This window comes from Salminus brasiliensis, chromosome 17 (genome assembly GCF_030463535.1).
Source record: "Salminus brasiliensis chromosome 17, fSalBra1.hap2, whole genome shotgun sequence".
NCBI lineage: Eukaryota > Metazoa > Chordata > Actinopteri > Characiformes > Bryconidae > Salminus > Salminus brasiliensis.
Genome location: NC_132894.1, coordinates 2,300,050 through 2,317,170, shown reverse-complemented (window position 1 = coordinate 2,317,170; position 17,121 = coordinate 2,300,050). Strand labels below are relative to the sequence as shown.

Below are 17,121 nucleotides of genomic sequence, written 5' to 3'. Positions count from 1 at the left end.
AATAAATTAATATATATATATATATATATATATATATATATATTTTTTTTTTTTTAAATATCGCTGCTGTCCAAAAAAAACCCAAAAAACATGTATCTCCATGTTTGTTTATTTTGCGTTTTCTCCATGGTTTAAACCCTGTAGCTGCTTCTGTTCACAGTGTCAATTATTCTGGATGAATGGACCAATAGAAATGCTCTAAATCACTTGAATTAATTCAGAGTTAAAAACTGTTTGTGCCTTCTCCTGTAAAGTCATCCTCATTTTTGAGACACATGTTTTTCATTGGACAGTGACGAAATGTTATATTTATTATTAAATAAAAAAAAATAGAATATAAAATAAACAGAACATATAAGTATAATATATCTAAATATAATAATAACAACATAATTGCATAATAGGTTAATAGGCAAGTTTTTTTCCATCACAGTTTGAATCTACCAGTTGTCATTTCCATTTTGCCAAGATCATACAGAGGTCACTGTGAGAACCTCAGGTTCTTCTAAGATCCTCCGTGTGAAATCTGGACGGAAACAAGTTGGGGTTTCATTTTTAAAAACTTTGTGGACATGAAGAGCGGCTGAGCTGACCTCAGGTGTCCAGCAGTACTGCAGTACAGTGACAGTACAGTCCCTGTCCCAGTAAAGGGTTAATGTACCTGAGCTGAGCAGGTTTTTTTTTTGTGCACCCTTGAATGCTTTATACATTTGTAGGAAAGAGAATAGCAAGTGCTTTAGGGGTGTAGTGCAAATAGCAAGGGTGTAGTGTGCACTGCTCGGATTAGGACGCGCCCAACGTCGTAAACAGGAGCTGCTTTACTGCAGGTCTGAAGCCGGTTACTCCTGGCAGGGCAACACGTGAGAAACAGTAGAAATCAGGACTAACGCTGGATTAATTCGGGATTAAATCGGGATTAAATCGGGATTAAAGTTTAGTTATAGTGCTTTATAGGTTCTGGGCCCCGGGGGCTGATCCTGGAAGCAGATAATAGAAGATAGTTCTCTGATATCTTCTATAATCACAGTAATGCTGCTCTATTAGCATTAGCATTAGCGTCGTAGTTCAGAAGCTGCAGCAGTTTCTAGTCCTTAATTCTTATTAAACGTTAAATCTGAAACTCAGCGATGCTGTACTTGATCGGCCTTGGTCTCGGAGATGCGAAGGACATCACAGTAAAGGGGCTGGAGATCATTAAAGGCTGTAGTCGGGTGTATTTGGAAGCCTACACCTCCATCCTGACTGTGGGGAAAGAAGCTCTGGTGGGTAGCTCGTGCCAACTTCAGTACATGCATGCATGCATGCTTGCAGAAGATGTGTGTGTGTGTGTGTGTGTGTGTGTGTTAACCTGAGCCTCCTGATATTCAACTGAAGATCTACCATCTAGCAGAGGTTAGGTCCAACACACCTGGTTCTGATGCTCAGCTCCTGCTTCTAAGGACCTGGATCAGCTCAGCTGGGCAAGGTGGTAGATCACCATCACCATGACCTAGGTTGGGCATCCCTGGTCTAGACTGTTTTGCCCTGTGCCTCATCTGTGGCATGAGGAGTGTGTATAAACCAGTGGTGTCCAGTCCAGGTCTGGAGGATCTACTGTCCAGGAAAGTGCAGGTCCATCACACTTGCCTCTTGATCATCAGGTTGGACCGTATCTCTGCCGGGTGGTGGATCACCATGACCAGAATTGGGCCCCCTGATCGCCTTCTAACTCCAGATTCTCTGTGAATTTATTAAACGGCCTGTATTCTGCATTTCCCCTGTCCTGGGTTTCTACGCGTGACGTTTGTATGATATGCACGCTCCTAAATTTGGCCATATATAGAATCATTTATGGGATTAACAGCGAATGGAAGCTGACGTCATGTGGAGGATGCTATTCATGTTCATTAACTGTAGGCAACAGTAGTTTTTAACCCTTTCTGGCCTAATATATGTAAATAATCCCTGTTCTGATTGGCTGTACTGTGACTTATCAGTCAAATATACAGTCTGGCCTTATAGCCTCAGTGTGAGTGGGCAGGACTAAACTGAAATCTATTTAATTGTAAACTAATTTATAAATAGTTTTTATCAACAATTAATGACATTTTTCTATGATATGGTCCTGCTCAATATTTTAGTATGGATATTAAATATGCACCTTCTGATGAACCATCCTGAAGAGTTTCTGCGGGTGTATTTTATGGGTCGGGGGATTATAATGAATATAATCTTGAAGAAATTTGGATAGTTTGGGTATTTAACCCATATTTCACAGCCCTGGTGTTCATTAAGCTGAGCTAGCTGAGTAAATACCTTGTCAATAAAGTGATGTCTGTTATCTGACTGTGCCCTCTGTGTCTATCTGTTGTCCCAGGAGGAGTATTATGGGCGCGAGCTGCTGCTGGCAGACAGAGACATGGTGGAGCAGGAGGCGGATGAGATCCTGAAGGGGGCTGATGTCAGTGACGTTGCCTTCCTGGTGGTGGGGGATCCTTTTGGGTAAGGGTCCTGCAGTGCTGCTGCTCACGTCCCTACGGTCACTCTTCAGCTACCTAGCTGATCTCTTCCTAGGCTGTATCCGGTTGTTTTGTTGATTATTGTTGATAATTGTTGATTGTCGTCCGTTTAATTATCTTTGCATGAGAGACAGGACTCAGCTGACCAACACGTTGCAGGTTTAGCACCAGGCAAAAGTTTGAGCACCCTATAAGATTTAGGTTCTCAGACCTTATTCAGCTTGTTAGGACTATGGCTGGTTTACAGGTGATGCACATTTCAAAGCTTAGTATCGTACCAACAATCAGCAGCCATGGGCATGAGATGGGGGGGGAGTACTGAGAAGTGGGTTATTAACTAATTAATGTCAAATTGGGGACGTACAAATAAAATATAATAAAATATGAAAATAAATAAATAAAATATTGGAGACACAGTCAGTTTTGTTCGACATAGTTAAAGCAGATAGGCCGGACTAAGCAGGTGGTCAGACGTCTGTAAATGGCTCCCATGTTCTCTGAAAGATCCCCATACAGGTTTTTCTTAAAATGGACTGAGACTAAGGGCCCTATTTTAGCAATCTTTTTAGGGCGAGCCGTCAACTGTGCACCGCCCAGCTTGATTAAGGGGACATGTCGGTGTGTCTTTGCTATGGTAACGACGGGAAAAGTTTGCCTTGCTTGGCTTAAAACTCTCAAAAGTCATGTACTGAGTCTCTTAATGAATCATGGGTGTGTTTTATTTGGGCGTAACGTGCAGTAATAAACCAATCAGCGTGTCTCTCGCCATCCCTTTAAGAGCCAGGTGCGGTCAGACTGACCTTGGCTGGTTGCTGTTTCAGTGGTGTAAAGCGTGGTGGTGGGGGGGGGGTGTACGAGCGTCGGACTGCACGCACCTGTGTTGACAATTCACTGCCAAGATAGCAACGAACGTCTGACTGTTGACGAACGTCTGCCTAGGCTGTTTTCAGTCAGTGTAGCTCCTCCTGTGTTTTTCACTGCTGAGATTCACAGCAATACTCCAGAAACTGACCTGAACACCCCTCATTTCGAGACCACCGCGCCAATCAGCATTGCTATTTAAATGATGCAGGCGTGAAAATCGAATGTTTGGTTGGGTGGTGGTAAGATGGCAATGAGTATCGCTTCGAGCATCCTGACCTCTCCAATCAGCCACTCTTGTTGCTGAATGCAATCAAATTCTTACAGCAATGCTCCTCCAAAATCTAGTTGTATTTCTTTCCTGAGGCAGTTACTCCCACAAAAGCAGGATTGACTCCTTTTTTTTTTTTTTTTTTTTTTGATTTTAGAAATAACAATGAATGAGCAGGTGTCCCAATACTTTTGTCCAAATAGTGTAATTAACCTAAGTGGGATTTAGCAAATTGCATTCCCTGGCCAGGTAAGACCACCACTCTACACCACTCTGTAGACCCCAAACCCCTGCCTTCTCCTCCCTGTGCAACAGAGCTCCGGAGAAGAGCGTTGGAGAAGAGCGTTGGACGAACGCTGGACGGAATGAACCCAGTGCAATTTTACGAGGGTCTGTAACACCATGTCCCGGGATGTAAGGGGGCTAAATCTGAAGAAAGTAAGACATGTCTGCAGTGTCTCTGTTCCCTTAAAAAAAATCTCGTCCCTGACACTAATTACTGATTTTACAGTCTGGACCTCAGTGTTCCCTCTCATCTTGTGGGCAGGGAATTGCCCTGTGAGGTTCTCGTTAACCAAGCTGCGTCACATACGTTCTATTCGTGGAACATTTGATGAACCAAACATGAGAACTTATGCTTGTTATGCAGCAGGTTTTGTTACGGTGGATCAGAAAGTCTGTGTTCGTCAGAGTTCACCCGGGACATGGTGTTACAGACCCTCGGAATATTGCACTGGGTTCGTTCCGTCCAGCGTTCGTCCGACGCTCTTCTCTGGAGCTCTTACACAGCGCGAGTCGTGTTGCACAGGGAGGTGAAGGCAGAGATAGGGGTCTACAGAGTGGTGTAGAGTGGTGGGCTTGCCTGGCCAGGGAATGCAATTCGTAAATCCCACTTACTGCCACTTTGGTTAATAACACTATTTGGACAAAAGTATTGGGACACCTGCTCATTGTTCATTGTTTCTTCTGAAATCAAGGGTATGTAAGAGTTTTTCCTTGGAGTAACTGTCTCTACTCTCCAGAGAAGAAGACTTTCTGCTAGATTTTGTAGGAGCATTGCTGTGAGGATTTGATTGCATTCAGCGACAAGAGTAGCTACCTCACTCACCCTAACTTCCCCTAACTCATCCCATTCAAAAGTACTGGATGGAGCTCCACCATCATCATTCCAGAGATTTCACTGCTCCACAGCTCAGTGCTGCTGGGGGGCTTAAAAAGTAGCTAAATGCATTCATTAGAAGGGGTGTCCACAAATATTCGGACATATCGCGTACTACCTACCTACCGGAGGTTATCGCAGGGATTTTTCGGAGACTAGACTCACCCTCTTTTCCTATCAGAAGGCTTTTTACTCTACCCTCGTCGCTGCTCGCTACTCGATTTACGGCTTTGAGTTCCATCAAGGCTCATTTGAGTGCATGCTTTGCCCACCACAGGGCTGTCAGTGAAGCCCACCGCCACCAGCATCCGCTTTCCGCAGAAGAAGACAGACAGTGGAAATTGCTCCGATTCGCTGAGCTCATGTGGTCAAGCGTAAACCCTGGAGCAGTCTGCTGCAGGACTTATGCTGATCACTTGTCTGAGGAGGGGAATCTGACCGTCTCTGACCTGAGCGCAGAATGTTCTGGAAGGATGGACCGGTCGGTCTGCTCACGCTGTTTGAGCTGGAGTGGTGGAGCGTTGCTGGAGTGGTGGTGGTGGTGGTGAGGGGGGTTGTGGGGTGTATGGCTCAGCGTTTTTCCTGCCCCAAAAACCACTCGATGCCTCATGGGGAGCTTTTCTCCTCATTTTCCGTCTGTGCAGAATGTTTGGCTTTAATGAAGTTTAATGATAGATTTCAGTACCAAGGTCAGAACAGTTGGGCTCGTTTTTTTGGGGGGGCGGTTATTAAAGCAGTCAAATTAGGAAAGAGTTCATATTTGGTGAATCAGGAGAAAAATATTCAGCGTTTTTGTCTGCTTGCTTCTGTAGTTGTAATAGAATTGGAAAATACAGGCACTTTAAAAAATTTTGCAATTGTTTTGTTTCCAATCTGCAACTATATAAACATTATAGAAATATAAAATGAAAATTAAAAAAGCTCATCAAAAGAGATTAAAAAGATTAATCAAAAGATTATTTTTAAGCAAATAATTCAACAGTCTTTTAAGTTCTAATCTAATTAATTTAAGTTGTTGATTTGTCTTAGGGTTTTTATATATGTGTGCTCTATTGAACTATACAGTTGAACCATAATAATAATAATAATAATAATAACAAAAAAAGAATATTTCTCTCAATCTTTCAATATTTTTTAACTGTCTTGTAAAAACACAAGGGCCCTTATCTTACACCCTGTGTAAAGCGCATGGTAATGCTCGTTGCTATCTTACACCCCACCGACAGTCTATTTTCACTCCTTCCATCATTTAAACATATATATATATATATATATATATATATATAAATACAGAATTACTAAGTGTGAATAAATTAGTATATTAGTTAGGGCTGAGCGATATGGTAAACGTACTATATCGTGATATTTATAGATATTTATCACCGACTAAACACATCAGATTAGATTAGATTCTTATCTTCTATTCAGATCCTCTCCTGTACTGAATACAGTGATTTATACTCTCTTCATCTAATGAACCCAGTCTAATTACACTGTTAGTAATGAAACCTGCAGCTGATCAGTGTTTATTAAGCACTAACAGTCTCTTCCATATGATTAGAGAAGCTTACTGTTATCACCATAACTACATTCATCACTATACGATAAAATATCGTTATATTGCCCAGCTCTAACGTTAATATAATTTATTGTTCCTCTCGTTAAAATTAATTAGTAAAGTTACATTTTCAAGAGTTAAAGAATTCTATTTTTACGTCATAAAGAACTTCTGATCATCCCTTGTTCCCTTTCAGTGCAACAACCCACAGTGACCTGGTCCTGAGAGCCGTGAATGCTGGGATTCAGTACCGGGTCATCCATAACGCCTCCATCCTGAACGCGGTGGGCTGCTGTGGACTTCAGGTAGGCCTTCGTAAAGATTCCCTTCTCCATCTGAAGATACATGCACGTGTCTTTTGGGGAATTCTGCAGTAATTAAAGATCAGAATCGGGGTTAAGTGCTGGAGTTGCACTAAATGGACAAAAGTATTGGGACACCTACATGTTGTTAATTGTTTCTTCTGAAATCAAGGATATTTAAAAGAGCCGATCCTGCTTTTGCTTTTGACCAGTCCAGGGATGAAGACTTTCTAGTAGAGTTTGGAGGGGTATTGCTGTGAGGATTTGATTGCATTCAGCATCAAGAGTGTTAGTGAGGTCAGGATGTTGGATGATGATCACCATCATCCTCAACTCATTACATCCAAAAGTACTGGATGGAGCTCCACCATCATCCATCATTCCAGAGAACACAGTTCTTCTTCCACTGCTCCACAGCTCCTCAATGCTGCTGGGGGGCTTTATACCCCTCTACTAGCCCACGCCTGGCATTAGGCAGCATGGTGCCAATAGGTTCATGATGCTGATCTGCTCCAGAGATTGGAGACACTTCCAGTAGAGAGAAGTAGCTGAAGGTACTCATTAACAGGGGTGTCCACAAACATTTGGACGTATTTGGAAAACTACAAACACACGGTAATGATGGCCCTGCTAGGCTAACGCTAACAGCTAATCCCAAAGAAGCCAAGGAAGCCGGTGGCGCCTTGTGGGAGTAGAATGTCGACTGCGCTGATCTAGGATCAGTTTCTATTGCACATATCTACTAACAATAACGGAAACACAGGTCTAGGGTCAGCAGGGAAGGGCGCTTTGTAAAAGGCGTGCAGGCGTGCGGTGCCATCGGCCCGGGGCAGAGTGTATGTAAGTGTATGTAAAAAGGAGTGTAGTAAATGTGGGAGCTGTTGACGAAGGACAAGGATGACCAGGACCAGGCAAGAGTGAGCCTGAGCACAAGAGCTGCTGGACGTTGCCGGTAAGAGTAGTGTATCTCGGTAGTGTTCCGGGTCTTGAGTGTAAAAGCGCATGATGAAAGGGATCAAACCGCAGCCTCACCTTTGTGAGGCTGAATGCGAATGAATGCGTATGAATGGACAAAGGAGCGTAGCAGCATGCAGTCCCAGTGCTGAGGGCGAGTCCATCAATAAGAGCTGGGTGTATTGAGCTGTCACAGCAGTATTGTGCACGCTGAGGCCCAGCTGCTCCCACGCGCAACTCTGCCCCGGGCCGACGGCACCGCACGCCTGGCCTTTTACAAAGCGCCCTTCCCTGCTGACCTTAGACCTGTGTTTCCGTTATTGTTAGTAGATATGTGCAATAGAAACTGATCCTAGATCAGCGCAGTCGACCTTCTACTCCCACCAAGCGCCACCGGCTCCCTTGGCTTCTTTGGGATTAGCTGTTAGCGTTAGCCTAGCAGGGCCATCATTACCGCTGCTCCTCGGGGCATCACAGACGCTAATTTGGAGGTAGTCCGCCGCCATCCCCAACACCGAGCACAGCCGGAAAGCAGAAACCGAGCAGCAGGTCTTTGCTTTTCTCATTAAAGGACGGCTGGACCCAGAGGGGCTCTGCTCGGACACACTCATGTCTTCATCTGCATCTCAGACAAGTGTGTGTTTTTAGTTTTCCAAATACGTCCAAATGTTTGTGGACACCCCTGTTAATGAGTACCTTTAGCTACTTCTCTCAACTGGAAGTGTCTCCAATCTCTGGAGCAGATCAGCATCATGAAGCTATTGGCACCATGCTGCCTAATGCCAGGCGTGGGCTAGTAGAGGGGTATTAAGGCCCCCAGCAGCATTGAGGAGCTGTGGAGCAGTGGAGGAAGAGCTGTGTTCTCTGGAATGATGGATGATGGTGGAGCTCCATCCAGTACTTTTGAAAGGGATGAGGTGTGAAGATGATCATCACTGATCAACACCTGACCTCACTAATCAGCTGCTCTTGGTGCTGAATGCAATCAAATCCTCACAGCAATGCTCCTCCTGCAAAATCTAGTAGAAAGCTTACTTCTCGGGGCAGTAGAGATTTACAGTTACTCCAACAAAAGCAGGATCAGCTCTTTTTAATACCCTTGATTTCAGAAGAAACAGTGAACGAGCATGTGTCCCAATACTTTTGTCCAAATAGTGCACTTAGCTGCACCAAGTTTAATTAAACAGGACTAATTGGGTGGTTCTCAGCCAGAAGCTTCACCGATGTTCACCTGTGTATGCTGATATCTGCTGGCCCCCTTATATTAGCACTGAACAGTGGACTGGATGCTGGTGGTCCGTTGGGCACAGATGAGCCAAAACATTAAAACCATCTACTAAATACAAAATGTACCCATAATTCCCAAAAACGATTTAGGCCTCTAAGCGTGTGCAGTGTTATGTAATACAGTGGGAGCCGAAGCCCCTTCAGCTCCCTTCAGCACAGCCAATTAGATAAACAGTAGCCGTTAGCAGATGTGTACGTAGTTGTTGTTGTTGTTGTTGTGTCAGCTGGATGGAGGCAAGCCGTTGGCTATGGAGCTCCACAGTCTCTCTCTCTCTCTCACACACACATGCACACACACTCTCCTCTAGAGCTGGGAGTGATGTCAGACTCGCTGAATAACAGGAAGCACCTTGTCTGAGGCATGTTGAGTTACCGATCTGCTGCAGCAATCAGAGCCCATTAAACACACCTGAGCTGCAGGGCATAGCCCTTACCGAACAATGCCCACGCTCCAGTGGCGGGACACTACGGGACAGTGGGATTTCCTCAAAGCCGATACCAGCACCACATTCCGACACCAAATACCTAATGCCAGTATCACCCACCGGTACCGATACCAAGCACTGACGCATTAGTGCAGGTATCGCTCACTACTAGTGCTGGTTCCAGTATCATTACATCACTACTCTGATCTGGGTTATAAAGGGTTTAATAGTTGTTTATTACTTAGGTCATTACGGATCATATTTAAGCAGTTATAGCACAAATAAAAAGGCCCACAGTGAGCAGTCTCTCGCCAAATAGTGAGCCCATATTCATTTTTGCTGTTAAAGCTCAGAGGCTGCTGTGGGTTCTCCATTGGTCAGGGTTCTACCAGCCATCTGGTAATAGGTTCCCTAGGTCTAAGCCTATTAGTGGCAGTCTGGATGTTACGATGTTTTGCTATTTTAGCTGTAATGTGATGATTAATATTATAATAAAATCTAAATACAGCACCTGACCAACTATATGTAATTTTCTCCCCTTTTACTTTGAATATTTCCATTTGATTCCCATTTTATTCCCAATAATTCCCGTTAATTTCCATAATTACCTGTTTATTCCCAGGGTAAATGTATTTGTAAATGTAAATGTTATGCCTTCATGTCTGCTGTTGACAAAAAGAAGTGGTACATTGATGATAGTGTATAATATAGTTCCTTTAAATCATCCAATATTTTCTATTAATTCCAATAAATTCCCATAAATTCCCAAAATTCCCAAATTTTCCATGGCAAGTTTACATTTTGGAATATTTTCTGAGCTAAAGTTACTGGTAATTTACTGTAAATTTATCTAAGATTTTCCACCCCTTTGCAACCATCTTTGGAATTATTTGGAAATAAATATTTCTGAATTGCCTTCCATTAAAATGTTTTTGTTTTTTTGTTTTTTGTCTGACATCAAACATTTTGTAGCTTTCGAACCCCTTAGTGTGCTGAACTGAGCTAACGCTGTGCTCCTAGTCACGCTTTGCTGTGATTGGAGCAGATTTCAGCTGCTATTAGACGTTATTAAAAGTGAACCGGTTCAGGTTCCTCTATAATTTGCTGGATATTCTAAAGCAGTTCGTTTGCACGAGTCAGTGATTCTTCTCTTTGATGTGTTTGATTGTGTGATTTAATTAAAAATGCATCTTTTTCCAGCTGTACAACTTCGGCGAGACTGTGTCCATCGTGTTCTGGACGGACAGCTGGAAACCAGAGAGCTTCTATGATAAGATCAAGAGGAACAGGGATATGGGCATGCACACCCTGTGTCTTCTGGGTGAGTGTACGGCAGAAGTGTATGACCTGCTGCTCTGACAAAACCTGGTATCAGTTTTATTCCACTTTACTCCCCGGTTCTGGTCACCCACCCACCATGAGATCACCAGGGATCAAACTGGGCGATCTCCTAATAATAGGGCGCTTAGACAACTACACCACCCAGAGAGAGAGAGAGAGGGCGGCTGTGCTCTCTGGGATTCCCGGCTACAGGCGGCTGTGGGATCATCAGTGTATGTTTCAGAAGTGTTGATCAGATTTACAGTGTTATGCTGCAGTCACACGTGGCCCAGCTCTCCAGTGGCTCCCTTGGCTCCCATATTCCTCCAGACGTCTGTAGCGTCTATGCCAGTCACCCTGGCAATGAACATGTCAAAGCTAGACGTCACCCTGGGGACATTGCAGCCCCCCCCCCCCCCCTTTAGCTTTGCTGGTTCCCCCCACCTTGGATCAGCAAACAGGGTACTGCGTGGTCCCGCGGGGGAGGGGGAGGGGGAGGGGGGGCACATTAAACCGATCTAATTGAAACACACAAAGGAGCCGAAAGAGCAAGTGTGTCTCTCTGGCGGAGTTCGGTACCTGGGGGAGGCAGATGGTCTGCATGGGGAATGATGATTTAGGTTTGTTTGTGTGTGTGTGTGTGTGTGTGTGTGTGTGTGTGTGTGTGTGTGGTGGGGATTTATGTTCTCGAACCCGTAGCACACCCCTCCCATACACGTCCCCAAGTGCAGGTGACCCCTGTGTGATGAGCCTTTGTGAAAATGGTGGAGGTTGTGGTTTGGGTATACTCTGATTAGTTGACCTTCTGTGACTTCTGCAGACCTCAGATAATTATGTATATTTATTTATTTATTTATTTGTGGTATTTAACATAAATTGCGAAACTCAAATAAACACAAAAACGCACTTGTCTTGTTATAATGCTGAATAATTCAACTCATATACTGATAATCTTTATTTGGATTGAATGTGGCTTAGAGTGCTTCACAAAGGCTTTAAATATTAAGAGACCACTTAATTAATTATCTTTTATTAAATCTGCATCTCTACGTGTCTGGCAGCTGTTTGATTCCAGGCATTTCATCAAACAGAGCTGATTCAGCTGAATCTGCAGACTCTGAGTGGCATAAAGTCCCAACAGCAATGTGAAAGACTAGTGGAGAGCCGGCCGAGACATGAGAGCTGTGATTGGTCAGTCGTGGTTATTTCACCATAGTGATTTCTGAATGCTCTCAGAGTTCAGATATTAGTACTGTGTTTAAATCTGAATAATAACTTCTTTACTTTATAATTATTATCATTGTTTCTTTGCATTATTTGAGCAGCTGTTTTTGAGCAGTTCTCATTTCTGCAAAGAAATAAATTCTCTAAATAGTAAATATTTTTATTTGGAATTTAGGGGAAATGTTGTCCATGGTTTCTGAAATACAGCGCAAATGTTCATTTCCCCTAAATTCACTGCCTATAACTAGTAAAACCAGAGAAACTGATCATGTAGGGTGGTCTCATATATATATATATATATATATATATGTGTGTGTGTGTGTGTGTGTGTGTGTGTGTGTGTGTGTGTGTGTGTGTGTGTGTGTGTGTGTGTGTATATATATATATATATACACACACACACACACACACACACACACACACACACACCTCTGGTCTTCCCTAGGCTGCTGGGTGCTGGTGTCCCCAGGTGCAGCCCAGCTGAGGTAGGGGAGGGGTGTGAGCAGTGTTATGAACCTCATTATTCAATAGCAAGCGAAGAGGTGGAGATTAAATGCTTCACCTCCCACCTCGGCCCGCGAGCACACGCATCAAACACAATAGAGAACACACACAGATCAGACGCCGCACTCTGATTGGTCTGTCCGCCGCTACCTTCGCTAATAAGAGAGAGGTCGTTCATTACAGCCGACAAAGATTACACAAAAGGCCGTTAGTGTAACTGTTGAGTCGAGGAAATGAGCCGCCTTTGTTGTTGTGGTTAATGGTTTTCTCGCAGGCCAAGCACACTGTCTGTCCAAGTCCAAATGTTTGGACAAATGAGCGGAATTGTCTGGAATGATGGATGCTGCTCCAGCCAGTACTTTTAGATGGGATAAGGTGGGGTGGTGATCATCCAACATCCAGACCTTGGTCAGACTGGTTAGAGCTGAGAGAAAGGCTACAGTAGCTCAGATTACCACTCTGTCCAAGTGTGGAGAGCAGAAAAGCAGGTCAGAATGAACACCACCACTGCCTCCAACCTTGAGGAGGATGGATGAGCTACAGCAGCAGAAGAGTACGTCAGGGTTCCACTTCTGTCAACCGGGAAGAGAAAGCTGAGGCTGCAGTGGCTCAGCACAGGATCAGCAACACTGGACAGCTGAAGCCTGGAAAAACACTCTATAAATAAACACTCTATAAACAAACACTTAAAATAAAAATAAACACTATTAATAAAAACTCTATAAATAAACACTAAAATAAAAATAAACACTTAAAAAAAATAAAACCCTCTATAAATACACACTATAAAATAAAAATAAACACTTTATAAATAAAACACTATGAATAAACACTATAAAATAAAAAATAAACACTTAAAAAAAACCTCAATGAATAAACACTATAAATAAAACGCTATGAATAAACACTATAAAATAAAAATAAACACTTAAAAAAACCTCAATGAATAAACACTATAAATAAAACGCTATGAATAAACACTATAAAATAAAAATAAACACTTAAAAAAACCTCAATGAATAAACACTATAAATAAAATGCTATAAATAAACACTATAAAATAAAAATTAAGCACATTAAAATAAATACTATAAATAAACACTCTAAAATGAAAATAAACACTTTAAAAAAAATAAAACCCTCTATAAAACATACTCTATAAAATAAAAATAAACACATTATAAAATAAACACTATAAAATAAAAATAAACACTCTATAAATTAACACTAAATAAAATACAATTTAACACACTTCATAAAATAAGCTCTCTATATAAACACTATTAAATGAACACTGTAAAATAAAAATAAATACTTTATAAATAAACACTAAAATAAAAAACACTATATAAAATAATATAATTTTTTAACAAAGAGAAAAAATTGAGAGAAACTGCATGTACAAAAATTTACATATAAATTATATGAATGTAGTAAAGTGGCATAGTATAGTGGTAATAACTGTGATAATATATATATATATAATTATTGCACAGGAACAGTATCATTTGAGTATAACTCCTCCCTCAGTGTGAGACAGAGTTTGATGGCCACAGGTAAGCATGACCTCCTGTGGCGCTCTGTGGTGTATTTTATTAGTGTGAAAAGTTCAGATATTAGTACTGTGTTGTTTACATTTGAATAATAACTTCTTTACATTATAATTATTATAATTTCTTTGCATTATTTGAGCAGCTGTTTTTGAGCAGTTATCATTTCTACAAATAAAAAAATTCTCTAAATAGCAAATATTTTATTTGGAATTTAGGGGAGATTTAGTCCAGGGTTTATGAAATAGATAAATGAGGCTGCAGTGGCTCACCAACACTGGACAGCTGAAGCCTGGAGAAACGTAGCCTGGTCTGAGGAGGCTCACAGATCAGAATTGGGCGCCCACAGCATGAATCCATGGACCAAGCCAGTCCAGGCTGGTGGAGGTGGTGTGCTGGTGGTGTTTTTTATATAGAGTATGTATTTAATGTTCCTCTTTATCCCCATATTCAGTTCTCGCTCTCCTCCATCTCCTCTCTATATCATACATTTCCTCTGTTTTACAGATATCAAGGTTAAAGAGCAGTCCATGGAGAATCTAATGAGGTAAGAAGTCTAAGAACTCACCCCCCCCCTTCTCTCTCTCTCTCTTTAAGGCTCCTCTGATTTATATCTTGTCCGCTGGTTGTCAGAAGAGGGCCTCCGAGTTTGAGGTTTATTGCAAACATCCACTTAACATACATTTAAACGTGCTGCTGGCTGGAAAATGGAGAGAATCTGGCCGTCTGTTTGACTTGGATTCATGAACTACTATCACTCGGACCTGGGCGGCTTCCAAAAACACCATGTTGTAATTTTCCAATCCAAGAACATAAAAAAAAGGAGCCTAATTTATGGCGGATGGTAAATACACACTCTCTTTGTCTCCTGCTCTCCAGATTGACCGACCCGTCGCCTCTGTATCGCTGTGTTTTACACCCTCCTGACACACGTGACTCGAACCCCAGCTTTCAGAGCGGCTGTTAACTCCTTGCCCACTGTGCCACTGCGGCCTGTAATTAGTTCTCCTATGGGCGCACGCCGGTAACTGTGTATCCCGTTTCTCCTGAACCCGCGTGGTGGGTTTTGGTGGTTTCTGCTCCGTATGGTCCAGGACTGCGTTCCTCAGCGAGAGTGGAAAGTGCCTTAATTTCTCCCAGATTTACTGGCGCAGTTCTGCCGTTATTCGGAAATGGAATAAACACGTGCTCTCTGGGTTCTTGGTCGGAGCGAAATGCTTGTTGAATGAGGTTTCTAACCTTTACTCTGCAGCAAGGAAGAGGAATTAGATTGTGACTTCATGTTTCCTGTAAAAAATGATTGATTAAAAACATCAGTCTTAGTTAATATATATACACTATATGAGGAAAAAAAAGTATTTGGACACCTGCTTGTTTATTGCTTCTTCTGAAATCAAGGGTATCAAAAAACTGCTTTGGTTGGAGTCACTGTCTACTGTCCAGGGAAGAAGAATTTCTACTAGGTTTTGGAGGAACATTGCTGTGAGGATTTGATTGCATTTAGTGATATGCAACCAAGGATGTTGGATGATGATGATGATCACCACCACCCTACCTCATCATCCTTTTCAAAAGTACCGGATGCAGCTCCACCACCACCATCATTCCAGAGAGCACAGTTCTTCTTCCACTGCTCCACAGCTCCTCAATGCTGCTGAGGGGCTTTATACCCCTCTAGCCCACACCTGGCATTAGGCAGCATGGTGCCAATAGGTTCATGATGTTGATCTGCTCCAAAGAGTCCTATTCTATTGTGAAAGACCCTTGAGGAACGTTTGAAGGTTTGAAACTGTTGATGAACATGTTAATTGTGGTGTATTTATTTATTTAAAGAAGAAAAGGGTTCCTTGAAGCACCTTAAGAGGTTCCTCCACAGTTTTAAACTCAAGAACCTTCAAAGGTTCCTTAAGGGTCTTACTACTATACTACTAATAGTGTGTCTAGACAGGCTGTGTGTGTGCATTTGCACATCAGTGTCAGCAATGGGTGCAACTTAAAGTAGCTGAATGCATTTATTAGAAAGGGTGTCCACAAATATTTGGACATATAGTATTATTGTATTTACTTTAAAGCTGTATATTGGCAGTGTCACATATCTCTATTGGTCCATTTGTCATGAAATTTGGACACAATGTAAAGAACTGGCAGATTCACATGATCTCGAGTATGTAAAAATGGCAAATATGGAGATATGGAAAACGTTTATGGACAGCGTCGATATATGGGCCCAAAAACTATTTGGTGTATCTAGAGAACGACTGAAACGCATCTTGCAGGGATCAGGTGTGATTTTTTTTTCTTCTTCGAGTGCTCTTTAACAGAACACCAAGTGCTCAAGGAGCTTTTCTGATCATGCTCAAGCACTCCTCCAACAGCCCCCCTGTCTCATCAGCACATTCCATAAGAACAAGTGCAGGGAGTGCTGTGACCAGTACATGCAGTCCATTAGCAGCAGATCTTTTGTTTTCTTCACCACTTAAACTCTCTCGCTTTTCTCTTTCCCTCCCTCCCTCTCTCTCTTCTCTAAAGGGGTCGTAAGATTTACGAGCCTCCCAGGTTCATGACCGTGGCTCAGGCAGCCGAGCAGCTCCTGGAGATAGTGCAGAACCGCCGGGACAAAGGAGAGGAACTGGGTGAGATACAAGCTGCAGGTTCACGATTCAGTGATTCACTTCAGATTGGTTTGATTCCAGTATTTTGATACAGTGATTTATCAGTCTACTCAGGCTTTAGTAGAGCTCCTGAACACTGGGATCAATAACTGATCAGTGCAGTGATTTATCAGTCTACTCAGGCTTTAGTAGAGCTCCTGAACACTGGGATCAATAACTGATCAGTGCAGTGATTTATCAGTCTACTCAGGCTTTAGTAGAGCTCCTGAACACTTACTGAATTATTGATCTCAGTGTGACTGAGCTCTACTAAAGTCTGAGTAGACTGATAAATCACTGTAGTGATCAGTTATTGATCTCAGTGTTCAGGAGCTCTACTAAAGTCTGAGTAGACTGATAAATCACTGAGCTGATCAGTTATTGATCTCAGTGTTCAGGAGCTCTACTAAAGCCTGAGTAGACTGATAAATCACTGAGCTGATCAGTTATTGATCTCAGTGTTCAGGAGCTCTACTAAAGTCTGAGTAGACTGATAAATCACTGTACTGATCAGTTATTGATCTCAGTGTTACTGAGCTCTACTAAAGCCTGAGTAG

General features: G+C 42.4%; 1 protein-coding gene across 1 annotated transcript in view; it reads left to right on the top strand.

Annotated features, from left to right (window-relative positions):
• The first annotated feature begins 851 nt into the window (after positions 1–851).
• Positions 852–17,121, top strand: part of dph5 (diphthamide biosynthesis 5) — an 18,761-nt gene continuing 2,491 nt past the window's right edge. The window contains exons 1-6 of the mRNA XM_072660573.1: positions 852–1,262; positions 2,357–2,481; positions 6,544–6,652; positions 10,516–10,636; positions 14,421–14,460; positions 16,443–16,546. Of these exons, the coding sequence (XP_072516674.1) occupies positions 1,128–1,262; positions 2,357–2,481; positions 6,544–6,652; positions 10,516–10,636; positions 14,421–14,460; positions 16,443–16,546 (634 nt within the window). The 5' untranslated portion in view covers positions 852–1,127. The remainder of the gene's footprint in view (positions 1,263–2,356; positions 2,482–6,543; positions 6,653–10,515; positions 10,637–14,420; positions 14,461–16,442; positions 16,547–17,121) is intronic.